Here is a 17,806-nt window from a genome sequence, read left to right as displayed (position 1 = left end):
GCTGTAATTTTGTAAACAAGTTCTGTCTAAAAAATCAAATAAGTAGGAAAGACAATTCTTTAGAAAGTGGTATTGGTAACTGCGCCGCGCTGGAAGGCAGAAGCCTTGAGGTTCTCATTCCTCTTCCAGCAATGCCACTAGCTAGCTGAGTGAGCCGCTGGGTCAAAGGTTTTTCCTCTCAAAACTGAACATACTCTTTAGAGTAATGGAGGTGAGTAAGAGTTTGAAAGGTACTCCACTGATACATAATTCCTGTTACATAGATTCAAAATTTAGACTTCTAGAATTGTATATGGAAGTTAAGGAAAATATGTCCAGAGTTTAAGTTAGTTCATTAAATTACTGGAGAAAAATCTTAAAGCTAAGCTAAAATAAGAAACTATCAGAGTTTAAAAAAAGAGGTTTAGAATTGGTAGATCAGGTACTGAATTTCTGAAAATTTTAAGAATAGTGACAAGAATCTTGACAAAATGGTTTAAACACAGAGAGAAGGCTTATGAAAGTCCTTTTATGTCCATCCGTTTTGTAAACTGCCTTGTTAGACATGGCTAGGTTTTAAAAGAGCAGTTCCTCATGGTTCCAGTGTGCTTTTACAAACATACTCAAGATTCATTTTTGGCAATTGCCAGGAACACTTTCAGCCTACAAAATACCCATACTCAAGGCTTTTATGCTGTAGCTTGGCACTTAACCTTCGAACATGAAAACAGGTAATTCTGACTGACAGGAACAGATTTTCTTTCTTTTCTTCTTCTTCTTCTTTTTTTTTTTTTTTAACACTCTATTTGCCAACTGCCTGATTTATTTGCTGTTCAGCTATATTTTGTCCATGCAGGCTTTGTGATCTTTATTTTCAGTATTCCTCTTCACACACATGTATCATACCTAGTGGGAGGGAAGTACTATCATTTGCCTTTGTTCGCAAACTGCTCTGGCCAATGGATTTCAGTGGAATTTGCATTAACATGTTTATTGTTTCTTCTTCATTAGAAACATTTTCTTATAATTTATAAAACATTTCATGCAAAATTTAGAAAATACAGTACAAAAAAGATTTTTAAAAATCTATATAGCGCTGCCACATGAAGTGAATCACTTTTAACATGTATGTTTTTTATTGAAGTATAGTTGATTTAGAATATTATATTAGTATCAGGTGTACAGCATGGTGATTCAGTATTTTTCCAGATTATTCTCCATTAAATTTATTACAAGATAATGGCCGTAATTCACTGTGCTATACAATATATTCTTGTTGCTTATCTATTTCATATATAGTAGTTTGTATGTTTAATATTTTAATGCATTTTTATATAGGTTAGATCATACCGAATATAATCTTTTGTTTTTTTGTTCACTTTATTATAGCCATTTTGTAAAGTTACTGTGATTTCTTTATAAATGCAATTTTAGATGGCTGCTTAATATTCCAGTTATGACAGAATAATTTTACATAATTATTTACATGTTTGATTTTCTGGTCATCCATTGCTGTGAAGTACATTTTTGTGCACAAAGCCTTTTCAGTACAGGATTATGTAGTAGTTGGGTCTGTGTGCTCCAGATATTGTAATGTTCTCCAGCAATTCATTCCGTCAATTATGTATTCAGAAGAATATTTATTTGGTAAGAATGATGACACAACCTTTAGGAAACTTATTTAAGAGGGAAAGACAAATACTATAAAGCTATATTACTACAGTGTAATAAGTTTTATCTCAGAGGTAGGTATTGGATGATATGAAAACACCCAGTTAGGAAAGGAGGGAGATTCGGAAAGCTTCTTGAAGCAGACTTTGGAGGAGAGCTAGTGGGGAAAGATTTCGAGAGTTAGCAGAATCTCGAGGCGGAGAGGGGCTGAGCGGCCCAGCGAAGAACAGAGGAGGGCACCGTGGGCAGTGGGGACAGCATCGTCACAGGCCCAGCATCATGAGAAACACAAGAACTGTGAGTTGTGGATTAGAGTGAAAGGTGACTATGGAGGGAGGTGAGAGGAGAGGCCGAAGGAGCAGGCAGGATTTGGATTGTGAAGGGTCTTGTGTGCCAACTGAAGTTAGGCTTTAACCCAGTGACAACAGTAAGCATTGATGAATGTCCGTATATCACCCCCTTTGCTTGTTTTAGGTAAACTTATCTGAATTTGTTAGAGGCAACGTAACTTTTCTACTCACCTATATGAAGAAGGGTCTAAATGACCTAGGCAGAAATTCCCTGAAGAAATACGTAACGTGCAGCCCCAGAAAGAAATAGCAAACAAGAGACAGCACAGCACTGGGGGCTAAGCGTGGCCTCTGCAGTCAGATCAGGGTTCCATTAAATCAGGGCATAGGAATGGGAGTTAGGAGCTAAGATGGGGCAACGAATCAGAGAAGGGAGAGCTGGAGACAGCAGCATTTCCTGACTCCTGTTTAGGTCTGAGTAGTCACTACTGCTGATTGGCTGTAAGTGGAGGTAGAGCATCCCCTGGGCTGTTATAGGCATGGGGGGTGGGGAGGGTACAGCTCAGTGGTAGAGCACATGCTTAGTGTGCATGTGGTCCTGGGTTCAATCCCTAGTACCGCCATTTAAAAAATAAATAAATAAAATTACCTACCTTCCCCCAACCCCCCTCCCTCAATGTATTTTTTCAAAAAAAGCACCTCTGGACCCATTAAGAATTGTGAAGGAGTCTGCAGCCCATAATCCCAGCCCTTGGGGAAGTGAGTCCCTAGTTTAGATGATGAAAAAGCATATCCGAACACCTCAAGGCTCCACTCACAGCTGACGAACGGCCCTGGCCTTGTTCTATGCTGTCCTTAGGCCCCAAGAGCAGATTACAAGCTCTTGCCATCAGTAGCTCCTGGCCCACTTGGCAGGCCACAGAGTCCCTGCGCAAGGTTGGTGACTTCCACAAAACAAGCTGGGCAAATTCCTAGGATTTGAGGCCACACCAAAGGGTTATCAGGGATTTTATACCTTTATTCTCTTACCACGTTACCCAGCTTGCTCTCTGGGGTAACCTGTGTATCCTAGGAAGGCCACAGAGTAAATACAGTGAGAAGACCCTGCCTCTGTAAAGAGCCTGTAGAAACTTCCTCCTCTGTGCAATGTCTAGGCTTTAACTTTAGTTTTAGTTTTTTTCCCTTGTCTTCATATTATGCTCTAGACCTAGATTTTAGTTTTTTGACGCATCAGCCCCAACTTTCAGGTTTGTTTCCATATGTCGATTATGTCTTCTCACCTTTGGGATAACATAATACAGGATGTATGATTCAGCTAAATCCAAGCTTAGCAATCCTACAGTGGGTGTTTCTGTATATTAGTGTGTGAGGCTTGTGGAAAAGGGGAGAGATTTTTACTTTCCATAAAATTTTTTGCTTCATGGTTTCTTAACTATGGGTTTTCATCACACATCTCGTGGGTGAGCTGTTTAGGTCTGGAGGGTTCTAAGCCAGCCAATAAAGTCATGAAATCAACCACTGTGTCAATGTTGTGCTTCTGGGTGTCTGTGTCCTTCAGTGCACTTAAGACACTCAACCAGCTAAAAGAGATGAGCTCAGAGATGTTGGCTCGGAGGAAAAGAAGGATCACATTGAGGTCATTGATGGGACATCCTAGCATCTTTCTGCTGAGGAGATCAAAAGCGGGGAGCATCTCATAGATGGACAGGAGCCGCTTGTCCCAGCGACAGAGCCGTGTGAGGTTGTATATTATCACTGGAACCAACAGGGTGTACACTGCTACGCTGGAGAGACTCACAATCTGGAAGACAGACAAGGAGGTCAGCCTGCATGTGATCAGGTCGGGGATGTGGGTCTCATCGCTTAGCAGCCCTGTCTTGATGGAACAGCTGAATTCCTCTTGGAAGAAGACATCCAGGTGGAAGTGGCCAAGGTACAGGTAGGTGGCTGAGGTGAAGAGGAGCAAGAGAGAGTTCCTCAGGAGGTAGGTAGCCACTAGTGAATGTGAGCGCTGCTTACAGGCCAGGTACCGCTCTAGCAAGGGGAATTCAAAGTATCGTTCTTTCCGAGCCCTGGGCAGAGGAAGAAAGGAGGCAAGATTAGGAGGGACCATTTAGAACCACATCCTGAGAGAGCCATGTGAGGAGGTAGCAGAGTCTGTGCATCCAACACGGCACCCTTGGCTCACATGACTGTCTGCCTTCTTTGCGCATAACCACGCCTCTCCCCCAAAAGAGGTGTGCGCGTGCACCTTCATTCTCCAAGAAACGAGTGCAGTGCAGTAAACCCAGTGAATGATCAATGAGTGGTCACACTGGAGGTCTGCCCAGCAGGGCAGACTGAATCTCCAGGCTGAAGCAGGATACTTAGGAAGCGTTGAGGCTTTTAAAATTAGCGCTGGACTGGGAGTGTAAGTAACCACATTCTGGTTCTCGGTCTGTTTACTTTGTGTATGATTTTTCGGCCAGTTCATTCATTTTATGAAACCAAATGGTGCTAACAGGTATTTGTTGAGAGCCGTGGTGTTCAGGTGCACGGAAGCCAGTCTCTGCTCTGGAGAAGCTTACAGCCTGGCTTGTGGGGAAGGGGCAGATGAGACATGCAGATGTCAAGTAAAAGCAGTGCTTGATTTGTTGCTAAAATGATGGCTACAAACCATGGTAGTTGTGAAGGTTAGGAGAGACACGTGACAGTGTGGGCCGGGGTGCTCAGAAACCTCTGCGGAGTGTTGTCTCCGGTTGGCCTTCAAAATGTAGGCAGGCTTCAGAAGGACAGAAAGAAGAGAGCTGTTTCCAGAGGACAGAGATGTGCACAAACTTGCGGCAGAATATGGATTCACATCTTAGCTCAGCTGTGCTCTGAGGGGCCTGGCCTGGCCCCCCTATTTAGAACTGCACCCCACCGCCACCTCCCAGCTCCCCCGAGCCCCTTCCTGCCTTTCTTTTCTTCCTGCCGCTTTCCTTCTACCGTGTAATTCACTGATGTGTCCTGCTTATTCATTGTCTGTATTCCCTCAATGGAATATAAGTGCCCCCACCCCCAACAGACATACAGACAGACACACACACACAGACACACAGACACAGACATACACACACACACACATAGACACACACAGTCACAGACACACAGTCACAGACACACACAGACACAGACACACACACACACACACACACACACAGACACACAGACACAGACACACAGACACACACAGACACACACAGACACACAAAGACACACAGACACAGACACATATCCGAAGCACCCAGAGCAGTGCCGGGTGCTGGGAAATGACAGCTCAATCCTTAAATGAATGAACCACTTGCTCAGGAGGAAAGAAGGCGGCTGCCGAGGTGGAGGGGAAGGTGTCCGTCCCTTGCTAGTTAGAGAGAAGTTTGAACAAGTAGTTGATGACAGTGTATGGAAGGCCTGGGAAACATATTTGGGAGACTTTGGAAATGTTTTCTGTAGGCTTGGGGAGAGCTAGATGAGGGTCTGAAAAAGTGGCCGTTCAGAGATTAACCCCTGTCTGACGGAGTGGGTTCCCTGTCAACTGGAGGCAGAGTCCTTATCCTCTCCCTGTACAGAAATGATGGAAGGTTAATGAGATGAGGTGTTAAGCACTTTGAATTCTTGAGACGGGTGGTACAGAGGAGAGTTTAAAGATTACTCTGCAGAGATATCACTTTGATGTCCGACTGAGTCTTTCAGAAAGGAGTGCAAGAGACAACTCACTTCTCCAGCTCATCCCAGAGCACGTGGGGGTCCGAGCTCTTCTGCTGGATCTTCAGCATGTGCTGCACCAGGCGGATGGAGCGATTGTAGGACTTGTCCAGTTCGCTGATGATGACCAGCAGGTCCGAGCTGAGGGCAGGCACAGCCGCATACTGCCACAGCAGGACCGGCAGGTACATGGCCACGGCCAGGGCCAGCAGGGAGTAGGGGAGGGCCTGCAGGGCGAGAGCGAGCTGAGGACGGGGCCAGGGGGCTGACACCTTGTGGAGAGAGTGCTGAGTAAGGGGCTCTTGTTCCCGGGTTTCTGCCTTGAAGGGGGAGGCAGAGGTGGAGAGACAGAGGTGGCAAGGAGAGAGAGAGAGAGTGGGGGTGGGGGAGAGAGAAAGAGACAGAGAGGGAGAGAGAGATAGAGAGAGGGAGGGAGGGAGGGGGAGAGGGAGAGAGAGAGAGAGGGCGCTAGCTTCCCCTTCCCCATGCAGGTTAGGCTGGGGAGCTAACTGGAAATCATGGCCAACAGTAGTCATGGCATCTTCGTGGGGAGCATCTTCATTCTCAACCTTCCACTTTTCTTTCCGGGACTGCTCCAGAACCCATTAGCATTCAAAGTCCTGCCAGGAGCCCCCACACTGCTGAGAGGAGTCTGGTCCCATTTCCTCCACGTGGCCTTCCGTGCCTCCTCCCGTGTGCAGTGGTCTTTTCTCATCTCTGGATTCTTGGTAAGGCCAAACTACATCACCAGGCACTGTCTTGGACTCCTTTGGGGCTGTTGCTGATCTGTACGTGTATAACCTGACACCGAGGTAAGCAGAAGTCTAGGATCCTCAACTATATAATTTGCTACCTGAGATAAGGGACTTTTCCTTGTCACACTGAGCACACCTAACAGGGTGGGCCCACTATTTTGCTCACAGTAAAAACTCTACTTATAGAGGCTTATTTAAGCTACATTTGTGCTGGGCGCTCAACGTGCATTTATTCCGTCTTCACAAGGGGGCCATCAGGTGGGTACTTTTGGTATCTCTATTTTACAGACAAAGAAACTGAAGCATGAAAATGTGAAGTAACCTGTGCAGGGTTACACAGCTAGGAGGCGAGGGGACAGGGCTGGAACCAGGCAGTCTGACTTGAGGTCTTATTCCCTTAACAAATACTCGACTATAGCTTCTCCTGAACCAGAGATGCCTTTTATTTTAGAGGGGAGTTTGAAGAAACAGAGGGAGGGTGGATATTTGGTGCATCTAGGCAGAGAAAGGTTGTCTGTGTGTGTGTGTGTGTGTGTGTGTGCGCGCGCATATCTGAACCAAACAAGAGTGACAGGTTAGGGAAGGTATTCTAGGCCATGAGAGAAAATCAGAACCCTTCCACTCCTGTCTAAGAAATGACATTTCTTGAAAATGAACTCTTCACCCTAGACCTTCTGTTTCAGTAGGTTTGGAGTGGAGCCAGAGCTGGGCTTAAAGAGCTCACAGGTGACCCTGATGATCAGACAATTTGACTCTTTTCTGACACAGGAATCCCCTCTGCAGTGCCTTGAACTTGCTGCCATCTAGATCCTTCTTGAACACTTCCACGGACAGACACCTCTTTCCATTAAGTCTCTGGTGTTGTCTGGGTCCTAGAACTGTGGCACGTTGAGGCCCTGTCAATTGTCGTAACTAGAAAATAGTATGAGTGACTTCTGATTAAGATTGTGAATTGCGCATACATGTTACTTCTGCTCCCTCATGAAACCCCTCTAGAATGACGATTCAGGGACAAAAAAGACATAATCCTACAGGGACAAAGAAAATGGGAGAGGAGACAAGAGCAACAGAGTGTTGAAAACTGGGAAGCAGTTGCGTGATAGAAGATACCAGGCTGTGGAGAGGATGGGGAGTTGATGTGGGTGCAGCCAAGCTGCTTTTCACCATGGAATCAGAAAGACTCAGGAACTGGAGATACCAGGTGTGTCTGAAAGTAGGGGTGCAGATGGGGATGGAAACAGGAATCTTGACAAAACAAACCCACAGATCCTTTCTGAAGGATAATACACTCAGTCTGAGGTGGGAAGTCCCATAAAAAAGACCGGCAGGACACCCGGGCAGGGCCATTACTCTTCTAACAGCACCATCCGGTTCCCTGGCCCAGGGGCTCTCTCTCACTTTTTGCCTCTGAAATGGCTTAATTCTAGGAAAGTGGAACTTACCCCTAAAATTCTATTGGTTCCCTGAGCTAACTCCTGATTGGTCATTTCCTTCACTCCTGATTGGTTCTTTCTTTCATTCCTGATTGGTCCATTTCCCTCACTCCTGATTGGTCCCTTTGTAGTACTTCATTTGCATGGGGCTCAATCCTGATTGGTCATTTCTCTCCCTCCTCATTGGTCCATTTCTACAAAACTTGTTCCTAATTAGTCAACTTTTGTTATACCTTATTTGCATATGATGTTACAAAGTGTAAACTGGCAGCCTATAAAAGCCTATGTAAGCCTACAGACGGAATCCAGAGCTTAAAATGTTAACTCCTCTGGGCTCACTGGCGTAATAAACCTGAGTTCTCCAACTCTCAGAGTGCTGCTTGGTCTCTCGCCCAGATCCAAGTTGCTGTCACAACTGAGCTGTAACACTGAACTGTAACACTAAACTATAACACTGAGCTGTAACACGTTTTTCTACAAGAAGTCAACCACCGTCTTCCTCCCCTAGCAGAAGGCTCGTGGTTTATTCTTTGGAAATATCCAACCAGAGAGATCCATTGAGAGCAGGGGGACCATACTGAGAATGGGGATGAGTTGTATGAATATTGACTGCTGAGACCTGCAGCTGAGTTCCCAGAGGGTTGGCAGCTGAACTGGATACCAGCTGTCCCCTGCCCTCTCTGCACAAATTAGAGATTGAATGATTCTTCTTGGGAAAACTGACCAGCTTCAGAGAAAGGATTTCAGATACTGATACCTGAGGTTTCCACAGTGAAATGGCCCAAAGGGATCACCTTAAATGGACAGCCTCACCCCAGGCACAAAACTTCCAATCAGACAAAAGTGGGCCATTGAATATCACCAGATATTTGAAGAATGTCTGAAACGTGAAAGTCCATGGCCAACATGAAAGGGCAGGGGCAGGTGGTGGAGAGGCAGGAGAGAGCCTAGCGGTGCAGTTCCGTCCCCTCCACTCAGCCGTGAAGCCAGCCTGATGGAGCGCAGCTCACTTTACCTTGTGAGGCCAGAGGGATTTGGTCTTGTACTGGCCAGACTCCTCCTGCTCATGGTGAACCAGCGAGTCCCAGCAGGAACTGTCCACGTAGGCAGCCTGCCGGATGCTGAAGTTGCTGGGACAGAAGCAGCTGATGGGAGACCCTGGAACAGGAACGAGCATTGAGGCAGCCCTGAGTTGGGGTTGGGGAGTGGGAATCCAGGGGACAGTCAGCTAAGAGCTTTCCGGGGTCACCTCCGCCACTCGGCCACTTTCTGTATCTGGCGGGTGCTTTCTTCTTCCCGGATCCCAGCTTTCTGGGTTTGGCACTGCCATTTCACCATCACCGTAGGCCTGCTGGCCCAGGCCTGCCAGCGCACTGACTCGCCTTCGATGTCTGGGGGCAGGTCTTTTGTCTCCGAGCTCCCCCTGGACTCCCAGACCTGCAGGCAGCAGGGGCTCCTCGCCTTCCTGCAGTTTGGCACCAGAGGGCTTGCAGTTTGGTGGTGATGTCTCCTTCCTGAGAAAGCTGACCTCTTTAAGGTTCTAACATTTAGAGGATAAATTTCCTGGACTTCTGAGCCCAAATCAAGAACAAGAAAGGTGGCGGGGCAAGTGGGGCTGGAAGGAGAGTGGGTTTGGAGGAAGGGTCTCTGCTTTTGATTTTCCCATCGCTCTCTAGAAAGAGGCAGAAGCAGGAACCAAGACTTCTCCCCACCTGTGGGTGAAGGAAGAGGCAGTGGGAGGCTGACACACCTCCTTGGGCTAGGTAGTAAGCTCATCACACAGCCAGAACAGAAAGCCAGAAATTCCAATTCTCGGGGGGTCCAAATTCTTTTTAATAGAGACGGCAGATTTGCTGAGTTAATCTAGCACCCAGAGCACGATACGTATGTGTTTGTTAATGTTTGTGTATGTGGCTGGGGTTCATGGAGAGGAAGGAGTAGATTTATTCAGCACCTATGATGTGCCAGGTTCTATCAGACACTTAACATATGTTCTTAAGTGGGTAATCCTGAAGTTGGGGAGTGGGAAGAAGGTTCTGGGAAGATGAGACTTGTCTAACGCATGGCTAAGTAAGACCTTTAGAGGTCCCAGGTCCTGAGAAGATTACAGGATCCCAATCTCTTTCCTCCACATGAAATTCAAAATAAAAGTTTAATGATTGCAGTGACATAAAATATGTGAATCCTCAAGTTAAACTAAATATTTTTAATGGCAAAATTTTGGAAATGACTTTCAAAGTTTTTTGGCACCTCTGCTTTCCTGGTGCCCCAAACTCATGCCTGGTCTGCCTTTTGGGTGATGCCTGGCCCAAGCTATGCAATCTAGACAGGGAGGGAGCTGTCCCACTTCAGAGCTCACACAAACAACGAAACCAAGCAGAGTCTCTCTTGCACACTGGGTCTAGAAGCCACTTACCGGAGGAGAACTCCTGGGCAAATGCCAGCGACATCAGTAACAAGGGGAAGCCCACGGCTACGAACTTGACCATGCGGTCCAGGGGAAGTTCCAGGCGCAGTCCTTTGAGACGCGGGCCCCTGCGGTCGGGCAGCAGGGCATCCGAGAGCATGTACTCTGCAGCTGTGTGTGCGAGAGACATGATGCCCGGGAGCCTGGGGCACAGAGGCGGTGGGAGGGGTCCTGGGATAGAGGAGTGAGGAGACAGCCGCTTCAGGCAGCTGGCTCTCAGCAGACAGTGCCTGCAGCCCCGGCCTCACAGATATCTGTGCAAGGGGCGGGCGCTAGTTCTTTAAATAACTGGCCAGGCCCTGAGCCAGGCACTTGGTAATTAGAGGGTGGCATAGCCTAGTGGGTCCTCGCTGGAGGAGGGTCAGGTGTCAGCTGGGGCTGGTGCCAGGCTGCTGTCTGGATTGCCCCTGAGCAGATACAGTCCCGTGGCTTTATGCTGCCCTCTCATTAATAAAGTATTTTTGGTGGGGTGTTGGAGAGGGGGAGGGCTGTGGAGCAGGCCCCCCGTGTAATTGGTGTGGAATTGGGGTGGAGATTGCTTCAATGTGTTGAAGGCCCTCATTTTGTGGTTTGGAGTGGGAATGGAGCCCCCAAAGCTCAGCTAGAGCTGCTGCTCCTACATAGCGTTCTTTGTCCCAGTGATGATTTTTGCCTTGGGTCCAGCTTTTTTCCCAGAAACTGATCTGTATTTGGTGTTATTTCCCTTCCCCGCTTCTGGTCTTTTCCTAAAGTGTTTCAGCCACGTATTTACAATCTCTGTGTGTTTACACTTTTCTTTTTTAGCCCCCATTAGTTCTCTAGAAAGCTGCGGGATGTGTGGCAGTGTTGAGTAGTGGAAAGAACATGACTTTTGAAATTTGGAGGCAAGTCTTCCACTGGAGACCTAACATTACTCGTTTTTTTCACTGTGTGATGGCAGGGAGTCACTTTTGGCTCAGTATTCTCATCTATCAAATGGTATGATAGTGATCGTATAAAATTGTGAGGATTGAAAAGCACCCTGTGGGAAGATGCTTGTAAAGTGTAGGATAAATGTCACCGCTTACTTTAATTTGGTAGGGTTGAGTGGATGGAAAAGTGAACACTGGGACGTAGGGCACTCTTGTCCCTAGTTCTGCCCTTAGATTTGGAAGAGAGGCCCTGACCTTGTCTTTCACGCTGGTCCCCTTCGGCTGCGGCCTTTCCGCAAGGCAAGGAGTCCATGGGGCCAAAGGGATGTGTGCATTTGGGGCTCATGCACCTGTGTCAGCCCTCCTCTAGCACCTGGGATGCCTAGATGGCCTCAGCCTGCTTCTAGGGCTTGTGCAGGCCGTTGTCCAGGTGCATCCTCCCATCAGCAGGCAGAGCATGCTGCTGGTGTGCACCCTTTGGCCTAATGAATGGCTCTTAGTAGGGGGTCTGGATAGAATTAAGACGTCCTGGGTGTTCACACATGCAATTGTGAGTCTTCTTGCACTGTGGGACTTAGCTGGGTTGGCAAGAAGGGACCTGGACAGTCTAAGGATTCTAAATTTAACTTAGCATTCCTGATTATTATGATGGTGTGTGTGTGTGTGTGTGTGTGTGTGTGTGTGTGTGTGTGTTTGAAGGTAGGCAGATAGGACGTATTTTATTTAACAGTTTGCTAGCTTGATTTTTATAACTTCTAATTTTTTAGATATACAGTGGAATACTACTTAGCCATAAAAAGAATGAAATTTGCAGCAACACGGATGGACCTGGAGATTGTCATTTTAAGTGAAGTAAGCCAGAAAGAGAAAGAATAATATCATATGATGTTACTTATATGTGGAATCTTAAAAAAAAAAAAAAAGGACACAAAGGAACTTAACTACAAAACAGAGACAGAGTCACAGACATAGAAAACAAACTTATGGTTACCAGGGGGAAGAGGGTGATGAGGGATAAACCGGGGGTTTGGATTTGTAGATACTAACCAATATGCATAAAATAAATAAACAACAATGTCATATTGTACAGCACAGAGGACTATATTCAATACCTTGTAATGGTCTATAATGAAAAAGAATGTATGTGTATGTATAACTGAATCACCATGCTGTACACCAGAAATTAAGGCAACATTGTAAATCGACTATACTTCAATTAAAAAAAAAATAGAACTAAGTCACAAAATCCAGCCTATATTCAAAGAGAGGAATTGGGCTCCACATTTTGAAGGAAGTGCCAAAGAATTTGTGTAATATTTTAAACTACTACATCAGATAAGTTAAATTTTTGAGGAAATTGTCCATTTTCCACCCAAACTGTCAAATTTATTTGCATACCATTATTCATAATATTCTCTCATTATGTTATATTACTGTAATATGAAAAAACTTAAAAATACAGTAAAGTTGAAAGACTTTTCCATTGAATATCTATGACAGTTAATTCCGTCACTAGCATTCTACTTGGTTTGCTTTGTTACATATCTATTTATCTATCCACCCATAAACCATTAAACTTTTTCCTGGATACACTTCAAAGTCGGTTGTAAATATCGATGTATTTCTCCCTAAATACTTCAAGATGCAGATCACTAACTATACTTCAATATCTGCTTAAAAGTTTGTTTCTTTTCAGGCAAAATTTATGTACAGTGAAATGCACGGAGCTTAAGTGTGCATACACAGATTTTGACAAATGCACACACCTGCGTAATCCACACCTCATCAAGGTTAGGACGTTGTCATCACTCCAGAAAATTCCACTTTATTCTTTTTTAGAGATCCTCGTTTTCTGGTGAGAAATCTACATACTTTCATCTAACTCATCCATCTTCTATTTTCTTGAGCATATTAATCAGTTATTTTAAAATCCTTCCTGCTAACTCCAGAGCTGGGGTGATCTGTAGATATCTGCTTCTCCGGTTTACTTTTTGCAAAAATCACTGTTTGTAATTTTGCATTGCTGAACACTGTAGATAAAGGACCATAAGAACCAGAGATGCTCTAGAGAATGCTGTCTTTCAGCAAAGATGGTTTTTCTTTCTTTTCTTAGGTGCATAGGATGAGGAGTGACCACTGAATGCAGTCAGGGTCTGAGCTGAGTTAGGTCTGCGCTGGAGTTTTAGTAAGAGTCAATCTACATTTAGTTTTTCCTATTCCTAGAGCCTGATCCTGCCAGGATTTTGACTGAGTCTGTTGGGTCTTTGCCTCTTAAGCTCTGAAAGCCTGTGAGAGGTTCTATTATCCTCTTCAGAGGATTTCAGTTTAGCACATTAGCCTTTCGCTGCATTTAGCTTCTCAATCTGGCAAACGCTTTGAAGGGGAGACTGGTTCATTGAGTCTGTCAGTGACTTTAATGCAGGACCCCTCCCTTTGTAGTGTATTCATTTCCTAATTACCACACAGTGTAGGAGATTTCACTTTACATTTTGGAAGTTTTAGTCTAGTCCACACAGCCCCAGCACTCAGTAACTGTCCTGTAGGGAAGACTGGGCATGCATTTGAAGTCTGTCAAATTTCCAGTTGTCACTCCACCCTTGTAACAACCACTGAGAGCTTCGATGGTTTATTTTTCCCTAACAGAGGCCCTCCACCTGGACCGAGACCAACAGTGAGTTGGCGACCAGAAGCAAAAAATTCCTCCAGGGGAAAAATTCCTGGAGATTGTCTTCTTACCCCTCAAATGGTTCTCTCTTCTGTGGAATTTTAATTCATTTTGTCTCCATTTCTTCCACAAATTCCTGACAGCTACAGAACATCGTTTTTGTAACAAATACAGCCGTTTCTATTTGCTGTTGCAGGAGAATTTGCCTGCTATGACATGCTGCACTTTGCCCGTAAGTCTGTGCATTATAATTTTAATATACCTAAGTATGTCTTATGTCTTATTGCTTTTTACCTTTTTTTTTTAACTTAGCATTGTGCTTCGAAAGTTCATCCATGTTGCCCTGTACACAGATCACGTTTCTATTGCTGCAAAATATTTCATTTTATCTACTTGCTTGCCTGTTGATAAGCATTCATTTTGCCTGTAGTCCTTGACCACAAAGAATGCACATTTCCCCTTAGGGCCCTACAAAAGAATCCGATTGGGGTGTAAATCAAGGACTAGAATTTCTGGATCACAGGGCAGCATATATTTAACTTGTCTTACGTGGTATCGTGTTGCTTCCAGAATGGCTGTGATGCACAAAGGTTCCCATACTCCCACATCTTCACCAACAGTTAGCACCATCCAACTTAAAACTTTTTCTTAGTCTGTCGGACGTTAAGCGGGGGTTCTCAAAATGTGGTCCAGGAATCCCTGAGAGTCCCTGAAGCCCTTTTAGTGGGTCTGCAAGGTCAAAACTCTTTTCACACTAATATTGAGCACTGTTTGGTCTTTAACTCTCATTCTTGCACGAATGTAAACTTTCCTGGAGGCTGCATGATGTTTAGTATTTCATGGGTCCGCATGCAACCCTCAGCAATGACAAATGCAAGCAAGAAGTACAGCTGGGACAAGCCGTCCTCAGAGATGATCATCTTCTCTGATATGAAGTTCATCAGCATTTTAGGGGTAATGATAGAGCAGAGATTTACAAATGATGACTTTCTGATGAAAGTAGTACAGTGGAGTGTGAAGCTGAGAATTGAGAAACGTTAGAGCAATCTCAAGACTGACTTCCCTGGTCCCTGGAAGACGGGGAGCTGGAGCCCTGGCTGCCTGCTTGACTCCCTGGGAATGAAATCTGTCGCTGCAGGGTGACTTCCTGCAGCCATTCTCTTCCAGGTGGGAGGCCTGTGATAAGGCCGGTACGACATCACCCCACACTGAACTGCTTCCTGTGTTCTGCTCATCTCACCACTGCTTGTTTGTTAGAAGTCAGACCAGGTGGGCGCTGTTTCAGAGACCACCATGGTTAGAGGAAACAGGCAAACTCTGGAGTTTTTACTGCCTACAACTTCTTCATATATTTAGAGATAAAAATCTCTGTTTTATTTCTTGGCTGTGGACATGAATTTTGCTTCAGAAATTTAATCTCCCGTATCCTATAGCCAATTCCAAAATATCCACCAGCACACTATCATGTGAAGCTGACATTATCCCAGATCCGGGCAGTCCAGCATGGTGTGGTTACACCATTTACTGAAAGACAAGTCATGTCCTTATCTACGGAATGAGAAGCAAAAATATCAACTCCTAAGTTGTCTTGTAAGCACAAAACGGGATAATGCACATGGAAATATTTTTCCAAATGCTCAGTCGCTATAGAAATGTGAATTGTCACTAGGCATCTGGAAACTGACCTTAGTTTCTCCCTGGACTTGAAGCTCTGTGATGTAACTCAGCAGGTATCTTCCTGCTTTGGGGAGGTTAGTTACCAGCTAAATCAGAGGGCAGTGGTTGGGGCGAGAGCACCACGGGGCGCTGGCTGAGAAACCATCCCAAACGGGAATGCAGTCTGCACCCTGACAGGCCACGCGTATCAGTATGAATGGACTAATGGACTAACTGAATTTTGACGCACACAGATGTAAAAGAAGACCATGAAGAAACTGTGTTTTAGGTGCCTGCATGTGGCCCGTCTGTAGCATGGGCCTGAGGTAGCCAAAAAGGAGGAAAAGAATAAAGAACAAGGAATTATACACACGGACAAAAACACGCATGCCATCACAGTTATGTATTTGTGAAGAACTGTATACAGTTTTCTTGTGGGCGTACGTGTTGAAAATAAAAGATGAAAAGAAATAGGAATAGCACTTTGTGTTATTTATGCCAATAACTAGGTTTGCTTTGCATATAAAATTGAATCCAACAAATTGGTAATTGGGCTTAAGTCCTGTGGTTGCTGAAAAGCCAGCATCTCTGACTCTACACTGAAGGCATTATTCTACTAAAGAAAGATCAGATTATAGCAGCTGAGAGTTTTGTAGCTTGAAAAGTTGGGGAATCAGAATAATTTTGTAGCTTAAAAAGTTGGTCAAATTAGGCTTGGAATGTAGTTTATTTTGAGTAAAATGAGGGAACTAAGAAAAAAAGATGAGCTCTGTTGCTCCTCTTGTGCTCAGAGGAGCTCAAGAAAATTCAGGTTAGGTCAGGTCAGAAGTAGGTGGAACTAGAAATAGACTACGACACACACAGATCAAAAGAGAATGATGTAAGTGGGGGAGCCAGATGCTCTGTGCCCTTTGGGTTGGGATCCCAAGAAGTCTGCCTGTCCTTGACTTCCTCTTCTCATCTCACATTCTACCCCTGACATGGGAGGGTGTGGAAATATTAAGAAGAGGCACATAGAAAACTACGGGGACAATATTTACTCTGGGGAAGAATAAAATGGAGCAAGTCAGGAAATGTCATCTTAGTACAGTAAACACTAAGTGTGGAGAAATGAAAACTGTGATGTACTCGTACTGGGAGTGTAGGAGAGGAGACCTCGGCGTGGGGGGAATGTAAGAGAACTCAATCCCAATCAGATCGAATTGCCAGTAATTCCCCGAGCAAACAGTGATGGAACAGCTATTATGAGTTAGCTACTATTCCAGGCCCTGAATCAATGAATAATGTCTAAATTAGACAAATCAACAAATAGCAGTGTAAGCACATTATTTAGAAACCCTACTTCTTTTTTTTTTTTTTTTTTTGTATATACATTTTATTGAAGTATAGTCAGTTTGCGGTGTTGTGTCAATGTCTGGTGCACAGCAGAAAGCTCCAGCCATACATGAACACACACATATTCACTTTAATATTCTTCTTCACCACAAGCTACCACAAGATACTGAATATAATTCCCTGTGCCACACAGCAGGAACTTACTGTTTATCTATTCTATATATATTAGTTAGTATCTGCAAATCTCGAACTCCCCAAAAATATGGAACACTTCACGAACATGCAAGTCATCCTTGCACGGGGGCCACGCTAATCTTCCCTGTGTCCTTCCAGTTTCAGTACGTGTGCTGCCGAAGTGAGTGCTAGAAACCCTGCTTCTGATCTTTGCTGTGTGACCCTGGAGCAAATGATTTGGCCATTTGAAGCCTAAGCTTTTTTCAGCTACAAATTGGGAATTATTACAGCAGTTACTTCATAGGATTGTGAGGTTTAAATTACTACAGTACCTGGTAAATAGTAAGTATTCAACAAATTGTAACTCTTGTATTTATTATTCTTATTATTTACATGTTCACGTCACGGTACTTAACCAAGGAACCATTATTTCCATCCACAGTGGCAAAGGATTCAAGTTTCAAACATGCTTTCCAGAAGTGTGGCTCTCTACTGTTGGGAATCTAAACTGACAGACATCTCTGTGTCTGAGATGTATTTCTTAAAATAAAGATAATTTAAATTCTAGCTACGTTAGTTGCCTAACTTATATAATTAATGCTATTTGCATAATTCAGTAGAGTTTATGCATTCTTTTCACAAGTTTAAATCTTTTAATCCTCATAAAAATCTTAGGGGCAGATGGTATTTATTAGCAGGAATTGTAATACGTTTTTTCTTTTGGTGAAGGAACTCATGTGCAGACAGATGAAGAGATTTGTTGAAAGT

General features: G+C 44.6%; 1 protein-coding gene and 1 non-coding gene across 2 annotated transcripts; both read right to left on the bottom strand.

Annotated features, from left to right (window-relative positions):
• Window positions 1–1,599: 1,599 nt before the first annotated feature.
• Window positions 1,600–10,556, bottom strand: PANX3 (pannexin 3). The gene is made up of 4 exons (XM_010961627.3): window positions 10,268–10,556; window positions 8,867–9,009; window positions 5,676–5,890; window positions 1,600–4,012 (listed from the first exon to the last, which is right to left on the bottom strand). The coding sequence occupies exons 1-4, from the start codon at window positions 10,446–10,448 to the stop codon at window positions 3,373–3,375; spliced, it is 1,179 nt and encodes a 392-aa protein (XP_010959929.1). The 5' UTR covers window positions 10,449–10,556; the 3' UTR covers window positions 1,600–3,372.
• Window positions 10,557–17,120: 6,564 nt separating this feature from the next.
• LOC123618726 (U6 spliceosomal RNA) lies at window positions 17,121–17,227 on the bottom strand. Its single transcript, XR_006727192.2, has one exon. It is a non-coding gene; the product is annotated as a U6 spliceosomal RNA (small nuclear RNA).
• Between the last annotated feature and the right edge of the window lie 579 nt (window positions 17,228–17,806).

This window comes from Camelus bactrianus, chromosome 33, assembly GCF_048773025.1.
Source record: "Camelus bactrianus isolate YW-2024 breed Bactrian camel chromosome 33, ASM4877302v1, whole genome shotgun sequence".
Lineage (NCBI taxonomy): Eukaryota > Metazoa > Chordata > Mammalia > Artiodactyla > Camelidae > Camelus > Camelus bactrianus.
The sequence above is the reverse complement of the archived record's forward strand: the minus strand, read 5'-3'. Positions and strand labels throughout refer to the sequence as shown.